This window comes from Micropterus salmoides, unplaced genomic scaffold, assembly GCF_014851395.1.
Source record: "Micropterus salmoides isolate LMB-PRFRI ecotype aquatic unplaced genomic scaffold, ASM1485139v1 Ms_hic_scaffold_20, whole genome shotgun sequence".
Classification (NCBI taxonomy): Eukaryota; Metazoa; Chordata; class Actinopteri; order Centrarchiformes; family Centrarchidae; genus Micropterus; species Micropterus salmoides.
In genome coordinates, this window is record NW_024041151.1 from 16,224,792 (window position 1) to 16,251,713 (window position 26,922).

Sequence of the window (26,922 nt, forward strand, 5' to 3'; positions counted from 1 at the left end):
AGGACCCCTGGGAACCACTGGTCTAGGGAGCAGCAGCACGCCAATATTATCTAAGCCAATAATCTTAGTACTGTATATTTGGTCAGTACAAACAGCATTAATGCACCTTTTTTCAGGCTTCTGTCATGGAAGCTCAACAGAAACTGAATTTAAAATAAAAGTGTTAGTCAGGTGTATTTGTGTATTGTATTACATTTCCATTTTACAGCCTAAACTACCATTCTCTCAGTAAGGTATGCCCCATGTAAAATATTTAAAACCCATCATTCTGAACACTAGCAAAAAATGAATAAACAAAACATATCACCATCTGTTGACATGTTCACTGGTTGTGTAAAGTTTATCTTTTATAAGGGTAAAGATTGTTTGAAACCAAGAAATTAAGTTTTATGTCTGCATGAGAGAAATATATAAACAGATTTCAGCGCTGTGACATTGACCTTATTGCCATCATTTATTAATAAAAATGTAAATAAATGAATTAAAATAAAATTTATTGCTTATTTTAGTGTCATTACATAATTGCAATGACACACACACACACACACACACACACACACACACACACACACACAAAAGCTTGTACACTGATTGTGTAACTGACATGTTGAAACACTTCCACACACCAAAGACACTCCTGGTGGCAGCAGTGTCTTTGACTTTTTGTGTTTTACAGGGTGACTCACAGTCGTGATGGACAGGCAAATCGATATTTTGACTTTGGCCACTGTTTTTTTCTCTTACAGGAGGAGCGACGGTAATGGAAGAGGACTGTAAATAAGTGGAAGGTTCTTGACAAATGAATCCATTAACATTTGCCTGTGTCGCCTGGTGAGCAGATTTGCTGTTTTATGGAGCAGGAAAAAAGAGCTAGTAAATCTGAGGGCGCTGTAAGGGTGAGGAGCTGAGAGCAGGCAGGGGAACACATCTCCCATGATGCAGTACTTTATCTCCCTCCCAAATGGCATCTTTATCTGCCTAAATTAAGTTTTGATTCCTTGCCACATACGGAGCTGCAAATCACTTTTAATACTGATATCAAGAGCAGCCGTAAAGTGTGCCCAAAGCGATGGAAAGCAGCTTTATTGTGTGGCACACACTGCTGTCACCACCATTCACTGTGTCACTGTGGCTCACAGTTGTAAAAAAATCCAGCCCCAAACCACTGCTTTGTGTGTAAATCATATTATGCCATTTGTCATCATTCAAATTCCTCTCTATCCTGCAGCTCTGCACACAGGGTACTATAGCTATCTACCTTTAACTCTGCGGATGAGGAAGAGGGATACCCCTAAAGGTGTCTTAATTTATAACTGTGATTAATTTCCAATTCCATCTTCACTCAGTGATGTTTATCACTGAAAATTAGAAAGAAGCTGTGGCCTATTTGTGTGTATGTGTGTGGTGGGAAGGGGGTTGGACTGGGGTTGGGGAGTCGGTCCCACATACAAACTGCATTACATTGCCTTTGCATTATCATCAGTCTGCCTGCATATCTCTCTGTTTGTTTGTCTGTCTATCAAACTGCCCGTCGCTCTGTCTAATTGATCGACAGCCTGGTGGGAGAGACAGAGGTCTTGTGATCGCTCAGCAGGAATACAGGATGTCTGACATGTGCAGTGTTGCAATAAAGGATGAAGAGTATATGTGGTAAAAACACTACGAGTCTGCAGCCACGCTTAAGGCTCTGTGAGGCTGTACTTAGGCAAAGTGGGGCATTGAGCTTTGTAGTATCCAATACTTATGCATTTGACTCATAACAGTTTAAAATAGCACTGTAGCAGCAAGACAGAGGGTCAGTGACCTTCTACGGGGAGAGCAGTGATTAGCGGTTATGTAGGGACTGAACCCTTCTATAGAATTTGACCTCTAACACAGCTTAATGCTAACTCACATTAACATGCAGACTTTTAGCAGACATAATGTTTACTATCATAGTTTACCATGTTAGCATCCTAACATTGGCTTATTAGCATCAGGTATTTGGTCATAAACCAAAATAATGGATATTTCAGATTTCGACTTGACAGCAAGTACATGTTTACAAAATAGGTAACTGCTAGCGGCCCTAGATAAAAGGTAAAGGGGTCATTAAAGTCAGTAGGATTCAAACCTCTGAAGAACATGAATCTAAACAAACCTGTGTGGCAATCGATCGAATAGTTGTTGAGGTATAATTTGAACTAAAGCGATTGCCATCCCATAGCCAACCGTCCTCCCGCCTAAACGACAAAATAGTTCTAAGGTCCCAATTGTCCCAAAATGACATATATGACAGTTGGACAGTACGACATATATGACTGTTCCTCAAGATGTGACCTAAGTCACGCGATGTTGGTAAATGTGAAACTGTCGTAGTTTGTAGGTTTAGGCAACAAAACTACTTTGTTATGTTTTGGAAAAGATCGTGGTTTGGCTAAAATAAGTACATTATGTAAGCCATGTGACGTAACTAACGTAAGTCACGTGAGGTAAGTAATGTACAAAACCTTTTTTTACTTGTAAACTCACACTCAAACTCGGCCTCCTAAGTTTACTTGATGCATGCGCATGCTTCCATCCACCCCACCATTTCCTTATGCGGACTTTAGCGCTCTTTATACTACGTAACCTGACTTCTTCTGCAGCTGGAGGTTGTGGCCTAACAAAAAACGTAAATATGGGTCGCTATTTGCAGCTGCATATTTGACCTATACAGCTGTTTTTCTGGTGAGGACAGCTTAAGCTAGCAAGAATAAGCACAGAGAAGCTCTTTCACCAATATGTCTATTCTCTCTATACACTATTCTGACGAATGTCAGTAAAGGTTACTAAGTGTTTAAAAATGTATGTGATTGTATTATCCTTCTCGCTTTTGAGGAGGACAGAGCGAACTCAGATCAACATAATTTTGTAGATCTCCTGATTGGCCCCTACAATACAGCTTCCTACTCCTTTCCATTCAAACTAATAGCCACTTGTAATATAAAATCCAAACATTTACCTGTTCTTGAAAAAGACAGAATGTGACACAGAATATTGTGCTATTCACACGTAATATAACTTAAAAGGAGTGAACTTTGGGTTTTCACACTTCCCACTTTTTGGAGGCAATAAAAATGAAATAGGCCTACACATACTCAGTCTCTATCTACTGAGCTACTTTCCAATTTAAACAAACAGCTAAGTGACTCAGTAAAGTGAGTCATGTGTAGAAAAAGCATAGTTATAAAGCATGCAGATGAAGTTCAGGGGTTCAGCTGCTCTTAAACTGAAAGCTAAAATGGGTAAGACTTTTGATTCAAGTGACTTTTAACTTGCTGTGTTAGCTCCAGACACTCCACTTCCAACGTCTTAGACATAGCTGCCCTTCTGGGGTTGTCATGCACTACAGTGTCAAGTTTCCTGTGAGACTAAAACATCCATCAAGCAGCAGTCCTGTGGGCAAAAAAATGCTTCTTTATTTGTTGAAAGGGGCATGTTAACAATCTGGGGGGCATTTACGCCTCAGTATTTCTGTAATATCCAGGCTTTTCACTCCCAGCACACACGCCATATATCTTCTCAAAAGCTTACACAGGTCAGTGGTGCGTGTTTAAGGTACATGAATGTTTTCCTCCTTTCCATAAAAACGGAACACATCTTCCCTTTTATTCTTATTCATTCTGAGCAGAAGGAAATATGCATCACTCCTTCAGACTACATAGAGTACAGTAAAAATCAAATATTGTGCTGGACTGGTAATAAGAAATGTAAACACAATTGTAAACCTTAGCAGCTTTAGATTTGTGATTATGTTTTTAAATTTCATATTGCAATTTAATTTTTTTGTCTAATGTCAATGAGAGGTAAAAAAAATGAAATAGTACATACCAATGCCAATAATTTGACTGAAGTTGGTTCAAAATAATACCTTTTAAAGATTATATCATTTAAATATAGATTTTTTCTGCTTTAGTGAACAGTTCACAACAAAATGAGACAGAAACAAAGGAAGGGATATGATCATTTAGGCAACCACACTTACTGCGACCACAGGATGTTACTTGCTGCTTTCAGAATTGTGATCTCGGTGGCTGATGAGAGAAACCAGAGGAGAATGGCAAAACTTGTTCAAGTTAACAGGCCACAAATGAATGACAGCTGAGTGCAACAGCACTGTGCAGAAGGACATTTCAGAAAGCACACATCATTTAACCTTGAATTGGATGGGCTGCAGCAGCACAGGGCTATGCCACTTTCCACTCCAGTCAGCAAAGAACAAGAAAATGAGGCTATGTAAGCCATCACTTGCTCTGGATGACTGAGGAGTGGAAAAATAAAACCTGATCTGAGAAATCCTGGTTTGTGATGTGACATAATGGTGACGGGGTCAGGATGTGGCCTTCGTGGTGCACTTTTTTTGTTCAAATGGATACATGCAGCAAGATAAGTTGCCATTTCACATCGCTTGCAAGATTGTTTTCGGAACATGACAGCAACCTCAGTTTTCCTCCCATAGCGTATGCACTCTTCATATCTCATCCAAACAGAGCACATTTGGGATGATGTGGAATGTGTCGATAGCAGCATGAATGCATTACTATGGAGTCAGCATGGATCAAACCTCCCTGTGGAACATTTACTGCACCTTGTTGAATCTATGCTTCCATGAAGTGGCAAAAGAAGCTCCTACAGTGCCTCATTAAACACATATTGCGCATTATGTAGGCTATCCAATATGTAATATATTTTTGGGGGCCTAAACCACAGCTATCATCCTCATTTTAGAAGAGTTGGAGTCAAGAATAAAAGCAATTTCCTGCATATCCTACCTGAAATTGAAATGCCAGGAAGATGACAGCTGCCCATTGACATCAGAGTACATTTAAAAAATGGTGATGGAGGGGAGAAAAATACAATGCTTCTTAAATTAGATTCATATTTTAAAAGTTATCACGTTTCATTTTGGTGCAGAGATAGTGCCAAGCTCATATTTCACATTAATCACAAAGTATCGGGGGCATTGCCCAGACATCTGTCATGCATATGAAATTACTCATCAGACTTTTATCGGAATCACTGAAACAAATTTCCCCCTGCAAAGCAAAGGTTGTGTGTGTATGAGTGTGTGTGTCCAAGAGTATGTCTGTATGGCTGAAATCATTATTGATCAGGTTTTGTGACATGCCATTACTACTTCTAAATAACAATTAGAGTGGCAGAAACAAGCGGAGTGCAGGGCAGAGTCAGATAAATTATGCCTTCCTGTTGCAGCGCCTGTGCTAAATTAATGAGGATTTATGTTCTCAAAATACACAGAGAGGCCAGAAAACGGAAGCACCTGTGCAATACACAGGGATGGAATGTAACTAAGTATATTTACTCTAGTACTGTACTTAAGTACAATTTTGAAGTAGGCTACTTACACTGTACTGTAGAAGTTCCATTTTTCACAATTTTATACTTCTGCTGCATTACATTTCAGTGAAATATTGTACTTTTTACTCCACTATATTCTCTCTGCACTCTGCAGCTATAGTTATTGGTGACTTTATCTTGTGACTCTTTATAAAAAGGCAGTGTCTTGTTGGGTCTCCTTGAAGTGTTTCAGAGACATTTCCCCACTAAACTTCTCACATGGTTTCATTTGATTTCATAGCTCTCTGAGAACCAAAGAGGTCAAATCATTCAATATTTAATATGAGGCTGCAGAACAAGTACATATTTATACATTGTGGTATTAGTACTTACTTTGGTTCAGGTTCTAATTGCTTCCTATACAATAGCCCTGCAATAAATACTACCTTCCTTCAAACATTAATTTTTTCTCAAGACTGTTGCTCATAAATTGTTTCATAACTGTTTCCAGTTCAGGCACAATAGGGAGACCAAATGCAATAAAATGTAAAAATTGTTATCATTATTATTTCTTTAAGCCACAGAGGACTCCGCAGGCTTCTTCAGAGATGTAGGCTTGACTGACTTCAATGATTGGTGTGAACATTGAACCCAAGGCTTCCATTAACCATGTAGGCTAGATAATATACGTCATCCATTCCTCGCTGCTGTCCGGGCCAGGTTTTGATACAGCGCCGCCACTTGCCGGAGCACTTGGATTGGCTGAAGGAGCAAGGTAGCCCGCAGAGACAGCTCCTTCCCCCGGTTCAGTCCCATCAGTGGAGCGCGAGGCGCGGCGCACGCATACACAGCTCACCCACCCGCATGCACGCGTGAAAGGTACAGCAGAGAGGGACTCACCGGAGGACTTTGATTTTGGTGTGGGACTAATCGGAGCATGAATTTGCCATCAAGACATCGATCCACACCTCTAGACAAACCAAGTGAACCTTTCAAGGGAAAAGCAAACGGAGACAGATTTTAATGCAACATCTTTCCCGACTGACGGCGATGCACACGCCTCTTGTTCCATAAACTGTCACAGTTTGTATGACTGCAACAACACAGCGCTGGATCTACTTTGTGCAAAGCCTTTTTTTTTGCGCTCGGTTTTTTTTTTTGAGGGGTGAAATTTCGACTGCAGCGCACGACAGCGAGCGACAATAGTGCGTGTTTGAGCGCGATTTCTCAGTGACTCGGACTTGCCTCAGTGCGGAGTTTGACTCCTCATTATGGGGTTCGGTGCACAGACTGATAGAGAAGGAGGAAGAGTGCCGAGATCCTCTCGTGAGATGCTGACCGTGTCCTGGCTTTTGCTTTTTCTCCTGGTGGATATCGGAGTGGCTCAAGGTAAAGTTAAAAGTGTATTCTTCACCTGTGAATTTGGGTGCTTTTACTGTCGGTAAAAGTTCTATAAACTCCTTTAGGCTACAGCGGGGTTGTGGTGGACATGAACAACCACCAGAAGTTAGTTTACTCTTACTCTTATTAGAAAAAATACAGTTAACCCACCTTTTGGCACTGAGCGATTTAAGAAATTAAAGCATATAACCAGCCTGGAACGAGGCAAGTAAAGGCCTACAGTAATAAACTCCCAATAATAAATTATGAAGATATGACAAACCACCAACGCTTCTCTTGAAAAACATGATGAAAAAAATATATTGAATATATCTTGTTTCACAACTGGCATTTGTTAACAGAAACCTTCACACTCTCTGGTTCTCAAAGAAAATAAATCAAGAAGTGCTCCAACAAAGCTCCCAAGATACCATCGAAATTAAACAGAGCCCAAATTTAGGCTGCTGTTTTATATCTATCCAAATTGATCCTTAAAGATTGTCATGCATGATTTTATTTACTAAAATAAAAATGGCATTGCATGTGAAAAATATAGAATTAACCTATTCTGAATCACAGGATGTAAAATATAATAATACCATTATACGTCATTATTATGAACCAAATTAAATTTAAATTCTGACTCATGTCCAGTTCCTACTGCTATTCATTTAGTTTCATCTGGACGTTGCTCACACTGTGTAAACCTAGTTGATGAGAGCTAAATGTTCATTAATTTGTTTTTTCCTGGGCTTTTTGGTTTCAGCAGAAATTTGCAACAATTCTAACCCCATCTTGTTTTGACATAGGCCTACATATGAATAGTTCCGTTCCAAAATAAGATGTACCTTCTTTGAAAACAAGCACATCTCAAAATATGATAAGTCCAGTTTTAATATTTTAATATTTCTTTCAGCATTACACTTCAACCAGAAAGAACATTTTTAACTTTCAGTGTCTTTAGACTTTTTTAGTAGATTCTTCTGTTGAAAGATGCTTTTTGTAAACCGTAGTAGCTGTCAGTTATGGAAAGCATTGAGATAATGCCACAACACCTGAAGCCATTTACTTAATCTGCTCTCTCCTGAGTGGGATTGTCTGTCAAACAAAGGGAGCTATAGGAGGAACCCATCTGTGTGAGGTCTAATGTGCAGTATGTGTTTGTGCATGTGTGTCAGATGTCATGAAATGTATATTCCTCTTGAATTAAGATAGGTGGTCTGTCTGCTCATTCTGGAATGAACTGTGGCTGAATAACATGATGAGCTTGGGGGGAATGAGCAGATTTTTGGTTTGCAGACAGACCTCTGGAAGGAAAGACCTACAGTAGCAGATTTTTCAATGGCCTAACATGTGTATTTTTATGTTAAGGCTTTGGTGCTCATGCAAGAGCAACACAAGCTTAAATTGTAGGTCTGAGCACATATCCAAGACAGGGATGAGGGTCTGCGAGCAACCTTATCTAGCTGCTCCAGACCTTCATCTCACTCCTACATAGTTAATGAGCAAAAGAGGGAGAGGAAGAATGAAAAACAGCACAGGTCCGGTTTCTGAAGGGCAGGGTGAGATGACATAATACCCATTCCAAAACCCTGGAGAGCCCTGTGTCATTGACTAGATGGGAATACGAACAAGGTCCTTCTCTGTCCATTAAGAAGTCGATGCACCAGAAGAACATTGTTTGAGACTAATTAATGGGCCCCTTCTATTTTTGGGCATTGATGAGCTCTACACATTTCTAAATCGCTAGAGAGTCACTTCTTCAGTGTAAAACTACTGGTGATTAAAGTGGCTCACTTACGCAGACACTCCTTGGAACACCATCCCTTTCCTGGATATTTTGCTTTGGAGTCATTTGAACGTATTTTCAAGATTTTGGTTGCTTTGGTATATATTTCATCTGACTATTGCAGCTTATTTTTACTTTCTGACTTTGCCTTTGAGAGGCCTTGCTCTCCCCTCATCTACAGTCATAAGTGAGCACTGGGAAATGAGAGTGCTCATTAACCTGCTGAACTCTTGACAAAGGAGACAGGTTGAGACAGATATAAGCTGGGAGCTGCCAGAAAGGTAGCTGGAAGCTCTGTGACAGTTGCTTGATTGGATACCCTTGGTGCAAGAACAGATGTACTTCTGGTATTTCCAGCACAGAGGCAGAGCTGTACATTATGTGCAGCGTCCATATCTGTGTGCATGTAGTTTGAAAGGTTGATGCAGGATGTGAAGTTCTTATGGGAATGAATACTTTCTTGTGATAATATGTGTGAAAAAACCCCTGCAAGAGATATCCAACGAAGGTTAAAATCAAGGGCAACTGGACTTGGTTGAAGATACTGGAAGACGTTTCGTCCCTCATCCAAAGGACTTCTTCAGTTCTGACTGACGACAGTCGTTACAGCAACAAGGAACACTAACGAACCAGCGGTATCGATGACCCGGGCCAACGACCCCACTGAGGTTAAATAGCTGAGTTTCCCTGCCAGTCAGTCAGAACTGAAGAAGTCCTTTGGATGAGGGACGAAACGTCTTCCAGTATCTTCAACCAAGTCCAGTTGCCCTTGATTTTAACCTTTGTTGGATAGCTATGACCTGGATGACTGAGAATCTTCATAGACATCCTGCAAGAGATGTTTGACACAATGCCCGGGAGAAGTTAAACATGTTTGTAGTTCTAACGGGTGAACCTGAAACATGTTTTATCCATGAAACAGACAGATCAGTGAATTAAGGAGAAAGATACACTTTCTTTATTAATTCCAACATGTAATTGTAAAGAAGAGCAGATGAGTAAGGCAACTTGTCACATATGGACGCTTGGTCAGCACCCTTGGCATCACTTTTAATGCCCTGGGTACCCTTTATGCATGTCTATAGGGCTCTGCTGTCAAGTTAGCAATAATAAATATGCAATGCCTGGTCAAGTGGTTTTCGGTTGTGATAATTTCGTAAGGTTTAGGCAACAAAACTACTTGGTTATATTCAGGAAAAGATCATGGTTTGGGGTAAAATAACCTAGTTACTTACGTGACTTACGTTATGTAACACAAGAATAAATGTTAACTTTTTGTTTCACACTCAAAACGAACACCAGCTTTTGACCCACCCATTCACCCCAACTACCTCCTCACGCTGTCTTTTTTGTCATTAATATTAGGCCTATTTTTAATGTTGAACAATGACGCTAAAAGGCCTTCCCCCAGTGCGTCGATCTATGACGCTAAAGGCTGCCATGTGCATTGGTACTAGATGCCAAAAGATGTGACAAAGCATAGGTATGTAATGTCCTGGGAATGAGAATGGGCTGAGAAAACTACATTTAAAGTGTTTTGTCATTGATTAATAACGTAACATGTATACAATATGCTGTATCTCTGTGTGAGTCAGTGGATACATTCAGGATAAAGTCCAGCCAAGGGTGCTGACCTTCCTGGGATTAGTTCAGATTTTCCACAATGCTGCTCTTATGTCTCTCACTTCCTCTTTTACGCTCACTTCATGTTCCTGTCTCTGCCGCCCCTCCACTAGCTGGTGATGTGTCCTCTGAGGATTCCCTTTGGAGGGAAAAGTTAAGGGATCTTTATTATACATGGTTTCTAAAATATTATGACTCAGTGCACAGTAAGATGTTGATTTTTTTTTCGCTTACGACACTCCCTTTCAGACTGATCTGAGCTCTGCTTTAAGAATGCAGGTAAAAGTGAATGTTATTTCCATCATTATTATTGTAACAGGCTTCCCTGTGGCCTGACAACTGGCTCCTTGGGGGGCACTAATATTACAACCACTGCGGTCATTCTATAAACTGGGCCTACATGCACAATGAGCACATTGTGTGTAAGTAGCACTACTTATAAATGGCCCCCTGTGATAGTCTTTTGCCAGCGCCCATGAGCTGGCAGTATGACACACTTACAGTCAAGCATTTAATGTAATTGAAGGAAATTAATATTCACTTACACACCTCCCTACATGCAGGTGAAGGAAGAGGGCAAAGTAAACAGTGTGTACAGTATGGTCTGACAGTGCTGAGTAGGGTCAGAGGTTCATGCAGGTGGCTAGCTGAGCCACAGACAGAGCGTGGTAGAGAGTGATAATTACTGTGAAAAGTGGCTGCTGAGTTTGCTTCCCCGCTCCACTTGATGTCATATACTATTGTTATGAAGGCAAAAAATATACATGGAGCTATTTTGGGGCTGAGAACAGTTCTGCAGTCATCTGGTGGGTGACATCTTTTGTTGTGCAAATACTGTTACTGTAGCTTAGATTTTAGAAATACTAAGGTCATGAGCCCAAATTCAGTACATCCAAATTACATCCAAGTTTAGTGCAACCCCACCGGCCCCAGAAAATGTTTGCCAGCTAAAGAAAAGAAAAAAAGTATTTGAAAAGTTCAGATTAATTTAGATTTTTACTTTACTTACATTTCCTTTCCTAACAGTGTGAATGCTGTTTCAAAATGTTCCCCACACTGTGACGGATGTAATTCTTGTCGATAACTTCCAAATCATTACATTTGAGTCTAATTTAATATTTTTAGCCTAAAATCAGATCAGTGACATTTAAAGATAATTAATCTCCACCTCATGTTGTTAAAACCAACAAACTCCTGGGAACAATACAGAGAACATGCTCCTGATATTTAGGTGCCTTGATGTAATGCCAATGCACCAGATATGGTGTTATTCTGCATATTTATGCTCTCTGACCAGCCTGGTGGAAGGACGCCTCCTCCAGTAAAATAAACCTAAAAGCCTTTTTCCGTCCTCCTTTTCCTAATGAGGTTTCTGTAGGAGGTTTCCTTGCCATTTTTATTTGTTGCTCTCATATTCGAGGCTTTCTGAAGCCATTTGAAGCTGGACCATTGCAAATAAACTTGACTGCTGGCAAGTGTAATAATGATTTCAGATTCCTCTGTCATCCCTCTCATCTACCCTACTTCTAGAGTGGTAGACAAAAAGACAGGAGAAGAGGTGCAATGGCAAGAGTGGGAAGAGGGTGATCGCAAGGACACAAAAGAGGCAAACGGGACAGACATTAGTGGTGAGGAGTGGAAAAGAGAGGGAGCTGCAAGTACAAGTGGAGGGCGAGCGAGAGAGCGGTGAAAGCGGGATGTGGAGCGAGGACAGGCACGGACAGGGGAGGAGAGGAGAGTGTGTCATTAATCACCCTGTGTGACACTTTCAACTACAGGGGAGCTTCTCAGTGCAACATTCACTTCTATTAGCAGTCCATTAGCAGAGTTCGGCACAAGTAGCAGCACTTGACAGGCAGGCCTGTGCCAGAATGGCTGACCTGTGTCTCCACACAATGTATACTGCAACACCCAGATAGTGTGTGTGTGTGTGTGTGTTTTTGAAAGTAGGGTAAGTCAAAGTGCACCACAGGGCACAAATTACTGTGCCATATTGTGGCAAGTTTTGCTTTTTAGGCTTTGGACGGCAAATGAAAATAATTGTATAAAAGGTCCCACTTTCAATTACGCTACTGAGGTAGATAGGGCATGATGATTGTAAGGATGATGGTGGTGGTGACCTGATTTCCCACCTGTATTATCCCCTTTGCCAGAAAATGGCTCTTCAAAGTCGAGATAGCTGATGCATTAGAGGTATAGTCATTTCTCATTCAAAGGCTTGTTGGCCTCTTACTAGCCAAGAGCCCTGTGATTGCAGGATCTCATCCAAGGGGGGAGGGGGCGTGGACCACTGTCCCTGCTCTTGATCTACAGTTCATTTATGATTAGAGATCAGAGCCTACAGTCAGAAAATCAGGGGTTGAGGGGGGGATAGAGAGGAGGACAGAGCCGAAGGGGGAGAGAGAAGTGATTACGAGTTAAGTGGCCCTTCTCATGCCATTATAGGCATCAGGGCTGACAGAGCACATCATGAGTGAGTATAAGTACACACTCCACTCCTGCCCTTTAATTTGGCATCATGGCCTCCCCCCTGGTGCTCAACCGCTAATGTCATTCTGCATTTTTGTGTTCCCAACAGGAAATCAGTCAAGGACATGTCATTAAAAACGCAGGTAAACAGGAGTATGAGTAACTAAAAGACAGTAGGTGGGAGGAACTTTAATCTTGATAGTCTTTGTATTTTTATTTTACATGTATGATCTTTTATTAAATTCAATCATTACGATCATTTAGTAACACTGTCAATATGGCTTATCTGCTGTTCTTCATGGTTATATAGTATAGTGTGATAATCGTCAGCATTTCACTATAATTTGGATTATCTAATCGTCTGTGGACACAGCAAAAATGAACGTCCTGTACTGTTGCCATACATGCTATTTTACCTAGTAAAGAGGATTAGGGTACAAAATAGATAGAGTTAGAGGGGATTTGATAGATGAATGCTGGTACTCTTATGTATGCACACAGACACTATAAAAAGCTCAAAGTGCTGATGAGCAGTAAAAGGCCGAGTCAGTGGGAATGCTGTTATTTCCCCAGTGTCCTTTAATAGTGTTCCCTGCAGTCATGATTCCCCGGCCCAGCATGGATCATGCAACAGCCTTGGTAACTACTACATAGTAAGCATAGTCCTAACATGGCACAGCAAGATGAGAGAAGCTCCGACAGCAGGCCAAACATTTAGGCCAAACATGCCCTGCATACAGGTATGAGATAATCCTAGTTTAGCTCAGTATGTGCCCCATGTCTATGGTGCCAAGAATTAGTCCTGGTCAAAGTTAGGGATGTTTAAATTCTTCAAAAAAATCGAAGGTTGATACCACTCTTATGTCTATACAAGCTATAGCCAGCAGCGGTTAACTTAGCACAAAGACTGGAAATGAGGAAACAGTTCTGTTCAAAGTTCAAAATCCATCTAATTAGTTTGCCTTAGAGGTGCTGGAAGTGTGATTTAGTGCATGCATTACAATTTATGTCAGAATTTCATATGTAATTGTGAAGACAATGACAAACAAATGTGAAAGTACTGGAGGGTGTTTCCCAACCTTCCACCAGAGCAACTGCTGATCCCGTAGGCATCCAGCAATTGAGTGAAATTAAGCTAATTGCATCTACCTACCTACATACTGTATGTATTATATGTCACTGCACATGGAGGTATGATAACAACATCCACAATTTGTTAAGTAGTCAAACATTCCAAATAAAACAAACAATGTCTTTAAATTAAGATTTTGTCACTTTAATATATGATGATGACGAATATCATCATCTCAAGGTGCTCTTTTAATCCTCTGCTCTGTCACTGTCGGGCACCTTTGATGTTAAAGCCAGGCTATATATGTTCAGGTTTGACGAGAAAGGCCAATGTGGAGGTAATAAGTGAGATGATATCAATGGTGACTCATAACACCTGAGTCACACACACAGCGTGGAGGCTTTGGCAATCACCTGAATTTTCACATCTCTATGGAAATCCAGCCTGCTCTCCAGAATGGAAATACAGCTGCTATCTTTCCCTCTGTTCTGACTCTGATTGACAAAGCTAAACCCTTAATCCTGGCTTTGCCCTGTCTTGTGCTCAGAGCTGGAGCCTCACGAGTGGAATGGGACTAAAGAAAATATATAAAAAGCCCTCCTGAAGAATAGGAACAGTATTCATCCATAATAAGTTATTTGCCAAGCTGGCATGTATTTTGTCAAACCCTTAAGTGGATACATTCATATACACATTTTATGTACCTGCGTTTGCTTCATTTTGTTGCTGAATATGCCACATCTCTACATTGTGAAGAGGGGTGGTGGTTTCCAGACGCTGCACTAATGTCTGGTCGGGGAGGGTTGTGGTCTTTGTATGTCAGCAGAACAGAGAGAGGGGTAAGGAGGGAGGGGGGCAGGTATGGGACCGCTGGTCCCGGCTGAAACATGAGAGCAGGAGACCCACGCTCCCCATTTCCTGTCTCCACTTTATCAGCATCTTGCTCTCTGTTATTTCTGTGCTCTTAAAGCATCCGATGAAAGCCTTGCCACAGATAAATGTTTGTGCCTCCTTGTTTTTTATGGGTCTCAAATGAGGGACTTTATCCGCTCAACCCCCTTCCTTCATTCTTTTTTTCCCCTCCATTAATGTGTCTGCTTTGAGATGCCACAAGAGAAGTTACAGTCTCTGGTTTACATTACAGTTCCTTAGAGATGGGCTTGGGACGCCTAAAAGGACAATGCTTGTTCTTGTTCTTCTAAAGGAATACATTTTTACAAGACATTAGGGAAAGAGCAGGCGAAAAGGTGGCTTATTTGACTATACCACATTTGTGCTTACTTTGTAAGAAACTCAGATTAATTCAATTAGATCTGGTGAAGGGGAGGTGATATTCTTTTGAAAAGAAACTCATTGTTGTGCCCTTAACAGTCTGCAGTCTTTCACTTCTTATCACCTCATACAATATTTTCCCTTTGACTCACATAATTCAGTGTGCTTCTGTTTTCTTAGCTTTCTGTATGAGCATAGTGTTGTGTATGTGTCTTTGTGTGCACATGTTCTTGTTTGTCTGCATATGGTGGCAGAGTGTGTGTATGCGCGCGTGTGTGTTTATTCAATAATAACAGAGTCCGAGAAAGTCTGTTTCAGATAAATCTGTGTGAATACCAGACCATTCATCCCCAGGAAATCAATCTTTCTCATAATTCCCCTCATTTTTCTTCCATCTGTTATCTACAGAGCTGCCAAACAGACTTTTAAACAGAACAGACCATTACCAGAGGGCAGAATTAAATGTGTGTCAGAATGCCAGCCTTTAAAGTTGTTGTTTTTACTGAGTTAAATGAGGTGCTAAATTAAAGCTTCTCAATTGGTATGCACTGTGTGATAAATTCGCCCACCCCCACCCACCCTCCATGTACTCCTGTTGACAAGAGCAGAGAAGAGTCAAAATGTGTGTTAAGAGTCAGGGGTGATGATGATGAAAAAATGACGCCATTGAAATTATGCTTGACTGTTGAAGGCGCGTGATGAATGGGTGTTTGTTCCTGTTTTTGTGCAATAACTCAGTACAAGTCGATGTGGACAATGTAATTCTTCACCAGCATCTTGGAAAACATTTTGTTTCCACAGCAAGAGTTTCGGAGCAGAGTTAACCGCCCAACCCCACCATCATCACTACCACCAAACACCCAACATCCCAAACACCCTACTGCGTGACCTCTTTTCTTCATTTTGGGCTTTTTTACTGTGAGTCCAGTAATGGTTTGCAACTCGAGATTGCTGCTGGGTGTCAGCACTTTCCTGTGTTTGTACAGCGTGTGTGTGAGCCTGTGTGTGTGTGTGCCATATCTCCATGATCAGTCCCCGGTGACTGGCAGACAGTGTTTAACTGGGGCAAGCTCAATGGGTCTCATTTAAATGGGGCCCAGACAGAAGCCCCACGGTGAAGGGTTACTTTATGACTCCTAACATGTAAAGCATACTGTCGAAACTGCTACAATTTGTGTGCTTGCCAGAGAAGGAAAACTGTACTGTTTTCCTCTTCAGGAATCTGCCAGGGAACTAAAAAGCGCTGCTAACGTTTAAAATCTGCCAAATTAGGGGGTTCCACAAAGAATAAGTGGCTGTGTTGTTGTGATTTGTATGCATTCTTCAGTTAATAAATACTATGGAGATGAGGCTGATAATGACAGAAAGCTGTCTGTGCTGCTCTGAAAGTTCACTGCTGTAAATGTCAGAATTATTAATGAGCTCAAAGTGTCAGTCCTTGCTTGTCCTACATGATGTTCTAACATGAAAGGATTTAACAAAGTCAAATATAGCAGCCCTCAATTTCACAATATTTTTGTAATACGGTCATCATCGGCTGAAAGAATGCTTACTTTGATATATTAGGAATTATGCACTGTACAATAAATGCAAATATTTGAGTTGTGAAAGGGATTGGCATCAGAGGAAAGCCTCCAGCTGTGCATTTGCCCCTTTCAAGGAGCTAACCAAACAGTAGGCAGAAGGTGAATAATGGATGTTGTTGTGATGATTGCTCTGAAATGCAGAGAGAGGGAAAAAATGCAGGAGTTTTTCCTAAACCAGGTCAAATGTCTGAATTGGCCCTATTTTGTATACAGATCCTCGCTTGAAATTCCCACCGTACACACAACTCGTGTTTGCTGTTTAGCATCCACAGCTTCCCAATCCCTTCATACACAGAACCAAAATATTGGTACAGGCATATACCGTGGCATGTATATGCCACATTCAGATCTCACTCAGCTACCTACAGATCAGAACAAGCTCACCGTACTATCACAACATGAAGGCTCAATTTCTACATTTACAAATACCTTTTCAAACCAACTGATCTTTTAATGGCTAGTATTAATACTACCATTGTTAACAGGGATCATAATAATTTAATAATAATAGTATTTGTATATATGCATTATTTTTATTAGTAGGATCTGGAGTTTTATTATGTCGCCCTACCCATCAGTTTGGTGGGAACTATTTCTCTTAACAAAGTGGAAGGTTTTGTAGAAATGCTATCCCCCAAGTCAAGTTGATGGAGAGATGAGGTCTCCGTTTGGAAAAAATGACTGAGCTTAGTAAGATGACAGGCTTGTTTCTCTAATTCCAGACCTCTATAAACTATGACCCCATACAGTACACCAGCTGCACTGGAGTCAGCACACTAACTGTAAACTGATACACCATAATGGCTTGCTGCAGATATGCTGGAGCATGTGCAGCGGAAACCGATAATTCAGTGGTGACACACCATGCATAGGGGTTCCCATGGTTTTTAGGCTGACGTGAGGTAAGCCGATCAGGTAAAAGTAGAGGGGGTTACACTGGAGACTCATGGAGGGGGAGGGCATTACAGGGTAACTGCTGCTGTGTAAAGGAAGGAACAGTACACTGGTAAATCATACCTCCTGATGAGTTTCCTTCAGTAGCTGCTTGTTTGAATTCTTCTGCACACATACCTTGCATTTAGAAAGCTGCATATTACTAAATCATGGTATTTTTATTTTTACAAGTCTGCAAAGTCTAACCAGCTTTTGCCTAGCCACATTTTTATCGCTGTTTTTCCATGCCAAATGTTTTATTTAGCTGCCTGCTCCAGCACGAGACTCCGCCAACCAAAGCAATGATACCAGCCAAAGGAAGAACAGGAGAAAAGGAGGTGGAGAGGAGGAATGAAAATGAGACAGAGCCACTCCTAAGCTGCGTGGCTTTTACCCACAGGATGAACAGGCTGAGAGCATCCAGGATTCAGGCACAGCTATTCTGGGCTGCTTTGTGTGGCTTTTTGTTCATGGAAAAGAGGCAAAAATCTGGTAAACAAATACAACAATGTTGAACAAACCGATGCGTTGTAAGGATTGGGCAGCTTTGAGCATTACCAACTCACATATATGCATATTTCCATCTCCCTGCAATTCCTTGGGAAATTTGACGGTGTAATCGAAACCTCATTGTGTTGCTTTTCTGTGAAACACCAGATACCGGCACAACCTGGTTTTGGTTTTGACTGCCATTTTTCTTGTTGGCAGATGTTGCCACAGTGATTGAATTTGAGGTCGAAGGCAGGAGAAACTCTAGCTGGAGTATTTACACTGTAGCTTCGATTTTGGTTATTTTGCCATGGTTTATTTTAATAAGAACTTGACAGAATGCAGAATACAGTCTAAGGTACATCAACTGGGCATGTCAAATCCAAGGACTGTCAGCGGTCACTCTGTTAACAAGCTGTTCTGTCTGAAGTCAGTGGTCATGGAGTCAACTGGATTGGTCAAAGCAGTTCTGACACGCACAGGCACGTAACGAGGATGCTGGATGAGTGGGAGGACAAAAGTGATCAGCGCTTTGATGATGTGTCACAATGAGGGAATGTAGCTGTCTAACATCTATCAGTGGTTAAAGGGTTTCTCTGCTCAGCCTGTCACATCCAGCTTTACTCTTCATTTCTATTCTTCATTCTTTCCCTTTGGCTCTCATCTCTTACTCCGTTAGAAGCAGCTGGGTGCTGTGAGAGCTAACAAAGAGAGTTTTTATAAAGGCTTACAAAATTATTTGTTACTGCGTGCCCCTGTTACATCCAGACAATCTATGTCTCTTGTATCCGGGTGGTCTTTTGGGAGTGAAGCAGACATTTTAATTCAATCAGCTGCAAACAACAATAACGCCCTCCCCCTCCTAAAACTCACTCATCTCACTTCAGTGATACAATTACGAGCTAAGCTGCATTGGCCATCTTGTTGTGATTTTATGTGTTTACATGGGAGGAAGGTGTTTACTGTGGAAATTGCAGCCCCCTCCTTCTGCCCATTTAACTACCGTAGAAAGAGATCTGATTTAATTTATTTATCGTCTCTGGAAGAGAGTTATAATTATTCTCTCTAACTAGCATTACGCTTGTGTCTTCCTGAGTCCCATTCCCTTGAGAGTGGCTCCAGCTTTAGTAAAGAACAGCTAATGTAAATGTCTACATACATTTACATCTATATGATCTCAAGGACACATGGTTGAATATGTTGGTATGTGAGGAGGGATCTATAGCATATACTCTCCAGCAGTAGCTGAAATACAGTGTGCACTTACTTTTGCTTTAATTTTCTTGTTACTTCTTTGCTTTTTATAAGTGATGCTTTGCAAAATAACAGACAAATAAACATATGCATACATTTGTTTAATCTATGGTATGTGGCATATTTTCCACAATACTTCAAAATCTACAGGATTATTTTTTAATCTATTTTATATAATATGCACTATTACCACAGTGAAGTTTGGTAACAGAAATAAAGTCCCATTTACAAAAGATGTTGTTGTGAAAGAAAAATATTAAATATAGCACAATGACTCACTTACATATGAAAAAATAAGTTCTGCTATTATAAAGTACAAATAAAACCTGGATTTGTCTGATGGTCATAGTGGTAAAATGTCCTTTTGTGTAGTACACTGCAATCCATAAGGAGTAAAAGGGGCTAAGTAGTTTTTGAGTGATTGCATCCACAATCAGTCTCTTAAATTGACTTTTCAGAAGAGGCAAATCAAATCATTTGTTTTCCATTTCATATTTTTAAGTACTCATCCACCACTGGCCTTGTATAGTCCCATTACTGCAGCATTCTAGTGATAACATTGCCCGACTAATCTTACTGATGGTCACATTGCCTTTTCAGGCCCCAGCACTCTGTTTTATTGGTGTAGCATTATGCACAGTGCTTTAACCATTGTTTACTCCACAACATGTCACTTGTTATCTTCTGTAGCAAATGGCCACGTCTTTACCAATCTCATCTGGCTTTTGTCTACTTTCCTTTTTTCCACTGGATGAGCAGCCATTTAGTGCAAGGGTCAGGGTTGTAATTGACAGCCACCACTAAACAAATCTGCCCGGCTCGGTGGTAGACCAGCCCCACCTCCCGTCCCCTCCCGCTACTCTAATCTAACTAATGCACCCATGTGTGTGCTGGAAAGTGAATTAAGCATAGAAAACTCAATACCTGATCCATATGACAAAGCTGCCTGCGTGCACATTAGCAGTTTCTCTGCAGCCTCTGTAATTGTATTACACAAGTTGGCCGCTGTAACGATCAGGCCTTACACACACTTACACACTTATACACACTCTCCCTGTTGTCGTTAATCGCTGCCTTCGCTGGCCCCGGAGGCGTGCAGTGGGCCAAGAACAGAGCGATCGAGAAGGAGGATGATGAGGCGAGTAGTTCAGCCCTCCCTCAAGGCTGACATGAAATGAAATCATAGTCAGTGTCTGTGTCTGTGTCTGTATGCATGTGTGTTCTGAAAGTGGTATATTGTATCTTCTTTTTACAGTTCTGTTGTCGGACTCTCTGTATATGCCTTTTTTGCTTCTAATCAGTGCCTTTTAGGGCACTCCTGCTGTGTGGCCCTGTTTGTGTTCCTGCCTTTTGCATATCCCCACCGCCTGCTGTCTTTGTGCTGTCAGCAGTCCTGCCCCTTGCCAGAGACCACAGTGTGATAAGATGAGCTTACACCTTCCCCACTAATCTCCCTTGACCTATGCAGACCTATGCAAGGTTAGAAAAATATATCTCTGTGAGGTATTTTCACATTATGCAGCAGATATGGAGTGAGGACTCAGGAGATGTAGATGTAATGAACAATATATTTGATCACATGATGCGGTAAACAGATGATTTTCCCTAATGAAAGTCTTTTCTGGACTTCACCACTGAGAGCCCAAAGATGGGAGGAAGATGGGGAGGAGAACAAAAGGACTGGGGAGGGTGATTAAAGGGGTTGTTGTGTTGATTTGCTGTTGTGTTGCCATGCAAGCAACCATTTGCTCTGGCCTTACTAATGGAGACTTTTGTTTGAATCCATGGAGAAGCTCTTTAAAATTTTATTCCTTCTAACAGGCTGATTTATAATGATGAGCCCCAGACTCTTTCCACAGCAGCAGGACATCACAAAGAATCCTGAGAAGCAAGGGAACTATATATAGTGAGACCATGAAGGGACTTGCTGCAGACATGGGAGAATCCACCAGATAGATGGTGAAAGATGACCTCCCCGCATAGCCCAGCTCAAGATGTATAGATGCACTGTGTTGTCCAAGAGACCTCCGTGACCTCTATATAACCACTAAGGTCATCCCCCCATATTCCCAGCAACCAGGGTCCAGCGATACCCTACCTGCCAGATGATACTCCATGATCCCACGCCTGAGAAGAGGACTAGTTTGTGTGCATGTGTGTGTGCATGTGCAAAAATCCCTCGGGGAGGACTTGTCAGAGAGCAGGTCATCAGATACACCCGTGCGTGTGTTCGGTCCACCTCCGTGTGCGTGCACGCTCACGTCTGTTTGTGTGTGTCTGTGTGTGTCTGTGTGTGTGTGTGTGTGTGTGTGGGCACGTAACAGGAGGGGAACAGGGAAAAGCTGGGATGGGCAGCTTTATCATGCTTATCTGAAAGGTCGCTCTGTCATTGTCGGACTGCACTTCACAGATCCTCCCTGTGGTCACCAAAAGGCAGATTGATCCTGGAGAAACAGGAGGAGGAAAGGGTAGAAAGAGATTAGTTTAGCCTTGAAATGTTGCACCAGTTTGAAGGAAATTTCTAAAAGTTGGCAAAAAATATGCAAAATGAAAGTGCATTCTCAACAATTACTTTGCAACAAAATTACAGAAATTACCAAGATAATCAAAATCAACTCATTTGTAGCTCTACTGTCACTGATATGATATTCCATTGTGTTTTTCCCTCTAATAAGGCATTTATTACTTTGATGGCTTAATTATTTTCCTCTCTCCCTGTTTAACATATTATCTGTCCATTTTCAATTTTATTTTTTTTTTAACATTCAGTTGAAATGCTGTAATGTAATGTTGAGTGGCATCAATATACCACTCTCATCCCCCTCATCTATACCAATATGAATCTACAGTGCAGTGGAAATTTAACAAGAAAGAAGCAGTATTTTTTTGACATTTCCATTTAGGTTTTTAAAACATTTATTCACAATATATGCAAAAACAAGTTAGCAAAAATCCACCTTTTGTGTGGAAATAAGGAAAGGGAAAAGAAATTCGGGAACAATGTCAAGTTTCAGCCCATGAAGGTGTTTATTAGGTTTGGAAGCACAATTATCACTGGTGTGAAAAAGGTGTGGAGGTGGGGACTCGTCCTCCTGTGTCTAATGTGCACAAGCCAAATCTCTGAGCAACACTAATCCTACTGGTTCTGCTGGTTATCCCTCCTCCTCCCATCATCCCTCAGTAGGTATTCCTCTGATGCCAGGTTCCTACATCCATCCCCTGCTTCTCCCATGCATCTCACCTCGTCCCCGCCTCACCTTCTAGCACTCTGTTTGTTGTCACTGTTGTGTCTCAGTGACATTAGCCACAGTAATCCAATTGAAAGCTCCTCAGACCCGAAGCCGGGGTCTGCAGGGTTAAGGCGTTTCCATGGGGATCGCATGGATTCTAATTAAGCTCATTAAAGCTTGTTATTAAAGCTCGTTAAATCTTATCCGGATACAGTGGCGCAGCTCTTGGTGTCAAATTTACTAATTTGTACACATATACTCCCATTCACACACGCACACTTGCAAACATGCACACTCACACACATAAGTCACTAGTATAATGCACTTTAGTGGGTTTATATGCACAATTATAGCTGAACAAGCCCTAAGTTTTTCCATACCCCTTGGTTTGAACAGAATGGTGAGGTGACGCATAAGGATTTTGTGAACATTATCATTTACATACCCAAACGCAAGCATTTGAGCTCGTGCGTAGTCGAGTTGAGGTTAGCGTGAGTGGGAATTTAAAAAGAAAAAAGTAGAATAGTTCCTTGACATAAGTGAAGACAACATTTTAGTCATGAATGATATGTTTGAGTCACGCCAAGTCAGGAGGAAGTCAGGGGAATAAGGAATCCCTCGCGTTACTTTTTGCTCTCACACACACTGAACCGTGTTGCTGTATGCCCCTTGACCTCACTCTGAGTTTACACATCAATTCCAAATATTGTTCTTTGGCTGTGAGGAGGAACAGTAAACCATGATGTTTTTTAGGGTCTTTGGGGGGCTGAACGGAACAGTGTGTGAGTGTGTGTCTGTGTGTGTGTGTGGAGAGAGAGAGAGAGAAAGAAACAGAGAGAGACTCCTCTCACAACCTGAATCAGCCCTTTGATGCTGACTGGCCTTGACATCAACAATGTGGCCTTTCACAGCCCTCACCCACCTCTGAGGAGCTTACCGGGAACACACGTGTGCAGTTTTTCTCTCTCTGTCACTCTCTCTTAAGTTTTGAGTGTTTTTTGTTTTTTTTTTAGCTTTTTGTGCCTATGCACAAAGAAATGCCACTTTGGCTGGGAATAAAATCAAATTGTAAAAGGGGAGAAAGCAGAGTCAAAATAAGAGAGCTTCAGACTCAGAGAGAGATGATAATTCTGTATTTTCCCAGCAGAACCAATGAAGCTCAAAGATCTTGTTAAGTCCTCTGCAGAAATTACATTGTAAACACCAGAGAAATGAAAGGATATTGAGCTGAGCATATAAAGAGTGGAATCGGTCAGGACCAGAGGGACACATGAGACAGAGGATTGCTTAAGTGCTCCCTGACACTTTTTTGTTTTTTTCATTTGTTCCTGTAAAATACTTCCTTCGTTTGCTCTGCCACTCTTGTCATTCCTTTGACATGAAAGGGATTTCAGCCCTTAGAGTATTTTAAATGTATCCTCTCTCACAATGACTGTGGTTAAACAGTCCATCTTGAAATGAAGTCCATTCCACTTTAAAGTCCTCTGAAGGGAGGTTCTGAAGTACAGCCTGCCGAGGGACATCCATCATTGACATCACTGCTAATTTTGGTGACATACTCTGCAAAACATGCCCAGCTGTGTGTGAAAGAAATACATGAACTCAGTGTTTCCATGTGATTTTTTACTCCATATTTTTCAACAGCTTACAAAAGCAGACGGTTATATCAAACATGTGTTTCCTTAACGCTCTATGTGTGAAAAGAATTGACAGTGATTGCACAGACAAATGATATTTCCAGATGTTTGTCAGGCTGGGGAACATAAATTCTTTGAACTTAATCTATGATTACTCTGGACAGGCTGTGATGGCCCTGTTAGCATTAATTAGCATTAGCCCTCCAATAATGCAGCCACATTATGCTGCTGTGTGCGGAGAGACATTTATAGAGGTTGGCACAACTTGACAGAGGTGAGGATCTGTCCTTAGGGCTGTGGCCTTCTGCACACTATAATGAGATAATATGAAAGTGCAATGATGCCACTGACCCAGAGTTTGTGCTTCTCAATAATACACCAGTTCACTAAATGGAGATACTTATCAAAATGTAGACGCGTGCTACAAATTCATGTGAAAAAATGACAGAGAAACTCTTTCCAGATTTTTGTTTCCACTGACTTCTCTTCAAAACCAACAAGAGGCTAGTGGTTAGGACATTAGCTCTGTCTCCTCTGACGTTCTCAACTTAAACACTCCGCACAGAGCATGCTATTTCCTGAAGATGAATAGTACTCTGTGATGAGGAGAGCTAAATGCATCCAGTCATTTCCCCTGGAGCACGAGTCTGTGTTTAGGTGATGGGTAGAACTAAGGATGTGGGTAGTCACAGTTTGGCCTCTTTGGTGCCTTGCTGCCTGTTTCCTTGGCCTCTTTGCCACGTGGATGATGGGCCATTAAAGCAGTTGTTTGTCTTTTTTCATGAATGAATGAATTTTCACCTTGATGCTCTCGCACGAGTTTGACTACTGGATTATTTGTGTTTGGGACTTAAAATGCTTGTTTTCTAAATGCTGTTCGGATCGATCAGGGCTATGCTATGCTAACATGTTTAATTTGAGGTCGGAAACTGGCTGGCTGCTGCAGACAGGTTGAAAAGTGAGAGTAAAGATATATCTACTCAAAAAACTGTGATCTCCTCCCGCCAGTGAACGGCTTTGGATCAGAGCAGAATCTGATGCGACTCCTGGTGTTTATTCGAGAAGCTATGACTCTGACCCTGGCTTTCTCCTCCAGAGCTCCCCTTCACTCAGCAGCTGTCTATCGGAGAGCAATTGCTGTGTCGCTTTGCTTGGCCCAGTTCTCTCCACACAACACTCTGCAAAGCCCCGCGATATGCACACAATTGGTAACTTTTTAGGGCGTTTTACCACATGTCAATTTGAGCATGTCTGCAAGCTTTTGCTATACAGGATCTGATCAAAAACGGAATTTCCAGAATGTCGATAAATGCTGTTCTTATTACCGTTGCTGCTTTTCAGCATTTTATAGCATTTGATTTTCTTTTACAGAATTTGTGGGGGAGAAAAAAAACAATTAGATATTCCCACTGTACAGTGAATTAGTGCCTGGGTGATTATTAAGCCATTTCCCACTTGGGGTACAGTACCGTGCAGTAATGGCTACAGTGGACATACAATCCTTCTGCTGCTCACTGATGATGTAGGGAATCTTGTTTTCTCAGCCTGTAAGCACTAGGTCAAGTCAGCCGCTGTCAGGGAGCCTTTAAGCTCTGCCCAGCCGCCGCCTGCCTGCCTGCCTGCATCCACAGCTTCAGTGGTCAGAGGCTCATATTCCAGTCTTTCTGACTGGGGTGGTTTTCTTTGATAGTCAGGCCTGTTTACCTCTCCATGTCCTGGGGGCTAACTGGGCTCAGATCACCCTCAAATGAACTGAGGAGTGAGGGAAATATTCAACACAGCTGTGCTTACTCTGAGGGCTGGGGCGAAGAGAGACATGCAGCTACGCTTTCAGGTACAGGGCAGGTCTCGCCTCTGAAGCTGTCTTCAGAGAGCCTGTTTGCATTTATAAAAATGTTTGCTTGGATACGAAAATAAAGATTTCCCCAATGGCGAGGGATGGGAACATAAAGAGAGAAAGTGAGCTGGATGGAGATAAAAGATTTTTTTAACAGGTAGGAAAGCAGCTAACCCAGCGGCTGCTAGGGAATATAGCAGCAACACCACAGCAAATCAAAGGTAGTGGTAGTCTGAAGACTCTAGTGGGCAAACTATCCTTGAGTAAATCTAGCCAGTCTCTCCCCAGAAGCTTAGATTAAGAAAAATGGTTGTGAATGCCGATACTGTACTTTTTTTTGCCTCAGCCATATGTCTTTTGCAGGCTTGATGCGCAATCCCAGTTGAATAACATTTCCTCATCCCGGATGTCTTCGTCTTTCACTTTAAGATTTGTGTGTGACGGAGAAACATTGAGCTTCTGCTCTTTTCTCACTCTGTCAAGATTTCTCTCAGCCAGCTTTGTTGCTTTGACCAATTTACCATTGCTCTGTGCACAACAGACCTAAGGCTGGCAGCAGCTATATGAGTGGCACAGGGAGACTGCCGTGTAATGAATAGAGGGCATGGCTAGCTATTTGGCAGGAATGGATGGGAGGGGATCACATATGCTGCAGAGTCAAGAATTATGACAGGTAGTATGGAAACAGCTTTGGCCTGCCAATAATCAACCCTCATCATGTTTTCTGAATAGTTCTGGTTTAGTGTTAAACAGCCAGCTGTGGAGCAGTTGTCACTCATATGTATGTGGTATGACCATGCGTCTCCCGCTCTAATTATCAGCCTATTCTTAATTCATGAGCGTGGCCTTGCAGGTTAATGCATGCCCAATATTTGTTTGTCTAATTAAGGATTCTTAATGTGGCTTCATAATATGCCTCCTCTTCTCTTACCCTCTTTTCCCTGGTTCTGTCTTACTCACACATACACCAACCTGAACATGCTATACCAAATACAAAAATATACCACACATAATGTAATTTATGCATGAGAT

General features: G+C 41.5%; 1 protein-coding gene across 3 annotated transcripts in view; it reads left to right on the forward strand.

Annotated features, from left to right (window-relative positions):
* Positions 1-6,018: 6,018 nt before the first annotated feature.
* unc5c (unc-5 netrin receptor C) overlaps positions 6,019-26,922 on the forward strand; it is a 118,133-nt gene continuing 97,229 nt past the window's right edge. For all 3 annotated transcript variants that reach the window (XM_038733502.1, XM_038733503.1, XM_038733504.1), the window contains exon 1: positions 6,019-6,708. In XM_038733502.1, coding sequence (XP_038589430.1) covers positions 6,591-6,708 — 118 coding nt within the window. In that variant the 5' untranslated portion in view covers positions 6,019-6,590. The remainder of the gene's footprint in view (positions 6,709-26,922) is intronic.